The following is a 4,506-nucleotide window of genomic DNA, read 5'->3' as shown; positions in this document are numbered from 1 at the left end:
TATCTTGTTGTCAGTCGTCTGTAATCCACTAAGGCTTTACCTTTTGTTTTTTTAGACTATAAGTAACTTGTAAACACTGCAGTAAGTAATTGGGTATTGTGTGCATTAATCGATGTAGAGGCCGGGGATTTTAACCCTGTTTTTAACCTTGACAGATGACAAGCTGAGACAGTTCCTCTGTTTCTTTTGTTGTAGGCTAACGTATTACCCAGTGTGCGGTTAATTCTCTCCTGAGCTTGTGCGTGTATGTCAGCGATGTATAATCAATTAACCGCTACAATGATGATCTGTTGTCCTGGTGTTTGGGATCAAAATTTAGTGTTCATTTCAGTGAGAACCAAGAAAAATGTGTGTGCACAATACAGTCAACATATCAGTAGCTGCAAGAACATTCAGCAAGAAGTCAAGACCTTACAGGAGAGATGGGTTGTCCCTAGATGGAAGCATAACTTGGAGAACGTGGAAGGATGATCAGCCTCGTCGTTCTCGATGGCACCTTCAGCCATACCACCTTATCACGGAAAGGGAGAAGATGGACGACACCACCATCAATTCCACCACCGTGCATTCCATGTGCCAGATCTCATCTTTAAATTCGCGTACCAACAACCAGTTCTCCAGCTTTCAGCTTCTGGCCTTTCCCGTGTTTGGATCGGCGACCAGCTGTTCCCGCGGCTGTCCTTTTTTGGTCTGGTTCAAAGGACCCATATGGCTATGGCTATGGCCCCGCCCTATATACACTGTTTCACTGTACGTACCCACTTGCCCCGGCAGACCAAGAGCAGCGAGAGGTTCCTCCTCTCTAGTCGCAATGGCGTCCTCGCTTCGCCATTGCGTGCTCTTGGCCTCTCTCCTTTGCGCCGTTTCCGTCGCCTTCACTTCTGTCTCCGGCGGCGGCTCCGGGCTCGGCCCAATCACCACCAATGGCCGGAACTATACCAAGGTCTGCGACCCGGCCCGGTTCGCGGCCATGGGTCTTGAAATGGGTGGCTTCCGGTATTGCGACGCCTCCCTGCCATACGCCGAGCGGGTGCGGGACCTCGTCGGCCGGCTCACGCTGGAGGAGAAGGTGCGCAACCTCGGCGACCGGGCCGAGGGCGCGGCGCGCGTCGGGCTGCCACCGTACCTCTGGTGGGGGGAGGCCCTGCACGGCGTGTCGGACACCGGGCCGGGCGGCACGCGGTTCGGAGACGTGGTGCCCGGCGCCACCAGCTTCCCGCTCGTCATTAACAGCGCCGCGGCGTTCAACGAGACGCTGTGGGGAGCCATCGGCGGCGCCGTGTCCACCGAGATCAGGGCCATGTACAACCTGGGCCACGCCGAGCTCACGTACTGGAGCCCCAACATCAACGTGGTGCGCGACCCACGGTGGGGCCGCGCCAGCGAGACGCCCGGCGAGGACCCCTTCGTCGTCGGACGGTACTCCGTCAACTTCGTCCGCGCAATGCAGGACATCGACGGCGCCGGTCCCGGCCCCGGTGCCGACCCTTTCGCCCGGCCCATCAAGGTCTCCAGCTGCTGCAAGCACTACGCCGCCTACGACGTGGACGCGTGGCTCACCGCCGACCGGCTCACGTTCGACGCGCGGGTGGAGGAGCGCGACATGATCGAGACGTTCGAGCGGCCGTTCGAGATGTGCGTGAGGGACGGGGACGCGAGCTGCGTCATGTGCTCCTACAACCGCATCAACGGCGTCCCGGCCTGCGCCAACGCGCGGCTCCTGTCGGAGACCGTCCGCGGCGAGTGGCAGCTCCATGGGTACATCGTCTCCGACTGCGACTCGGTCCGCGTCATGGTCAGGGACGCCAAGTGGCTCGGGTACAACGGCGTGGAGGCGACGGCGGCGGCCATGAAGGCCGGGCTGGACCTCGACTGCGGCATGTACTGGGAGGGCGCGCAAGACTTCTTCACCGCCTTCGGCCTGGACGCCGTGCGGCAGGGGAAGCTGCGGGAGTCCGAGGTCGACAACGCGCTGCGGAACCTCTACCTCACCCTCATGAGGCTCGGCTTCTTCGACGGCATTCCGGAGCTGGAGTCCCTCGGCGCCGACGACGTCTGCACGGAGGAGCACAAGGAGCTGGCCGCCGACGCCGCGAGGCAAGGCATGGTGCTCATCAAGAACGATCACGGCCGGCTGCCATTGGACACCAACAAGGTCCATTCGTTGTCACTGGTTGGCCTCCTGCAACACATCAACGCCACGGATGTCATGCTGGGAGACTACAGAGGTAAAAAGTAAAATAATCATCTGCACATAAGTGACTGTATAGTGTATAGTTACCTGAAATTACTTGTCTGTATGTATACGCAGGCAAACCATGCAGAGTTGTGACGCCGTACGATGCGATAAGGAAGGTCGTCAGCGCCACGTCGGCGCACGTGTGCGACGACGGCGCGTGCGGCGCGGCCGCCGACGTGAAAACCGTGGACGCGACCATCGTCATCGCCGGCCTCAACATGAGCGTGGAGAAGGAGGGCAACGACAGGGAGGATCTACTCCTGCCGTGGAATCAGACCAACTGGATCAACGCGGTCGCCGAAGCCTCACCGTACCCAATCATCCTGGTGATCATTTCCGCCGGCGGCGTCGACGTCTCCTTTGCGCAGAACAACCCCAAGATCGGGGCCATCCTCTGGGCCGGGTACCCCGGCGAGGAAGGAGGCACGGCCATCGCCGACGTGCTCTTCGGAAAATACAATCCAGGTAGGAGTACTATAGATGAAATGCAGATCGATTCCTTGGTGTATTTTGTTTTCATGAAACGTTTCTTGGATTGTCAGGGGGAAGGCTGCCGCTAACGTGGTACAAGAACGAGTACATCAGCAAGATCCCGATGACGTCCATGGCGCTGCGGCCGGTCGCCGACAAGGGGTACCCTGGCAGGACCTACAAGTTCTACGGCGGGCCGGAAGTGCTCTACCCGTTCGGCCACGGTCTCAGCTACAGCAACTTAAGCTACGCGTCCGACACCACCGGGGCTTCGGTCACAGCCCGGGTTGCCGCATGGGAGTCCTGCAAGCAGCTCACCCGCAAGCTGGGGACGGCCCCGCTGGCCTGCCCGGCTGTCAACGTCGCCGGACACGGGTGCCAAGAGGAGGTAAGCTTCAGTCTGACCGTGGCCAACCGTGGCAGCAGGGACGGCACCCACGTCGTGTTGGTCTACACGGTGCCGCCGGCCGAGGTGGACGACGCGCCGCTGAAGCAGTTGGTGGCGTTCCGGAGGGTGTTCGTGCCCGCGGGAGCCGCCGTCCAAGTGCCGTTCACGCTCAACGTGTGCAAGGCGTTCGCCATCGTCGAGGAGACTGCCTACACCGTCGTGCCGTCGGGCGTCAGCACGGTCCTGGTCGGAGACGAAGCCCTGTCATTCTCTTTCCCCGTGAAGATCGAGCTGGCTGTATAGATTCTTTACATGTCCATTGAATTTTTTAGTTTCTTTACATACGAAAGATGAAAGATTGAAGGCCAAACCGTTAGATACTGTGGGCAGCACGTGTAATATCTTCTCCTCTCCTTTTTTGCGAGAAGTGTAATATCTTCTCCTCAGCTACTATAAACAATATCAAATGAAAACTAGCGCTAAAAATCGTTTTTGCTATTTAACAAAAATATTAAGTTGTACTTGATTCTTTCTTGCTCTTCAATAGGAGGTTCCACGTCTTTTTTTTTCTCTTTTTGAGGATCATTCCGCGTCTTCTATTAAAGATATGTTTATAGTCAGAAAATTTACAGGATTGGATAAGAATTGTTTTAATCTTATCTCTAAGAGAGATCTTGCCCTTCAAAATCTTGCGCATCTATATATACCATCCCATGAGGCTCAATAATACACACAACGATTTACGGCAATTCTCTCCTTCTAATCCCCTTACATGGTATTAGCCGCAAGTCCTAGACCTAGCTCTGCCATAGCTTTCACGTCGTGCCGTCTTCGAAAGCTCGATCTCCATGAACTCCAGCAAGGGTTGCGCAACATGTATCTTAGGGAAGCACCTGGGAGGATCCTCCCCCCCCCCCCCCCCCCCGACCCCCGCGCCGCCCCTCCCGGGCGTCTCGGGGGCGAAACCCTAGATCGCAGAGCCCCCCTTCCCGTCTCCCTCCCCCCTCGCCGCCGCCGGGCAAGCTTAGGGCGCTTCCGAGGAAGGTGGCGGCGGGGCTTCTGCTGATCTGCTTTTCGCCGAGGGCCGCGGGATCTGGGGTGGCGGCCTCGATCGAAGTGGCGCCACCGGCTCTACGACGAGCGGTGGCGCAGGCGTGGTGGTGGTGTCCCTGGCCGTGAGGACGGCGGGGATCCGGTGGACGTGGACCTAGTGCGGTCCTGGCGGCCCCTTCCTTCTTCTACGCGATGTGATCCCTCCCCTCCGGGCCTGGGTCGGCGTTCTTCTTTGATCTTCAGTCTCCATGGTGCGGGTGGGATGCTGGTGTGGAACCAGACCAGGAGAAATCCATGCCCGGCCATGGCTGGCCGCGACGGCGGCGGCGCCCCAGGGCACCGTTCTTCCTCCTTG

The 4,506-nt window shown here is 58.3% G+C and overlaps 1 protein-coding gene across 1 annotated transcript; it reads left to right on the top strand.

The window, feature by feature from the left end:
* Positions 1 to 624: 624 nt before the first annotated feature.
* LOC109740633 (beta-D-xylosidase 3) lies at positions 625 to 3,607 on the top strand. Its single transcript, XM_020299689.4, has 3 exons — positions 625 to 2,228; positions 2,312 to 2,704; positions 2,782 to 3,607. Exons 1-3 carry the CDS (start codon positions 812 to 814, stop codon positions 3,399 to 3,401), a joined length of 2,430 nt encoding a protein of 809 aa, XP_020155278.1. The 5' UTR covers positions 625 to 811; the 3' UTR covers positions 3,402 to 3,607.
* The last annotated feature ends 899 nt before the right edge of the window (positions 3,608 to 4,506 follow it).

This window comes from Aegilops tauschii, chromosome 6 (assembly GCF_002575655.3).
Source record: "Aegilops tauschii subsp. strangulata cultivar AL8/78 chromosome 6, Aet v6.0, whole genome shotgun sequence".
Taxonomy (NCBI): domain Eukaryota; kingdom Viridiplantae; phylum Streptophyta; class Magnoliopsida; order Poales; family Poaceae; genus Aegilops; species Aegilops tauschii.
This window is presented reverse-complemented; position numbering and strand designations above follow the sequence as displayed.

Bases quoted from the DNA above. Each gene is read 5' to 3' on its own strand.
- LOC109740633 (XM_020299689.4), top strand. From the start codon at position 812: ATGGCGTCCTCGCTTCGCCATTGCGTGCTCTTGGCCTCTCTCCTTTGC. The intron at 2,229-2,311 runs GTAAAAAGTAAA...ATGTATACGCAG, and splicing joins CATGCTGGGAGACTACAGAG to GCAAACCATGCAGAGTTGTG. The intron at 2,705-2,781 runs GTAGGAGTACTA...TTGGATTGTCAG, and splicing joins CTTCGGAAAATACAATCCAG to GGGGAAGGCTGCCGCTAACG.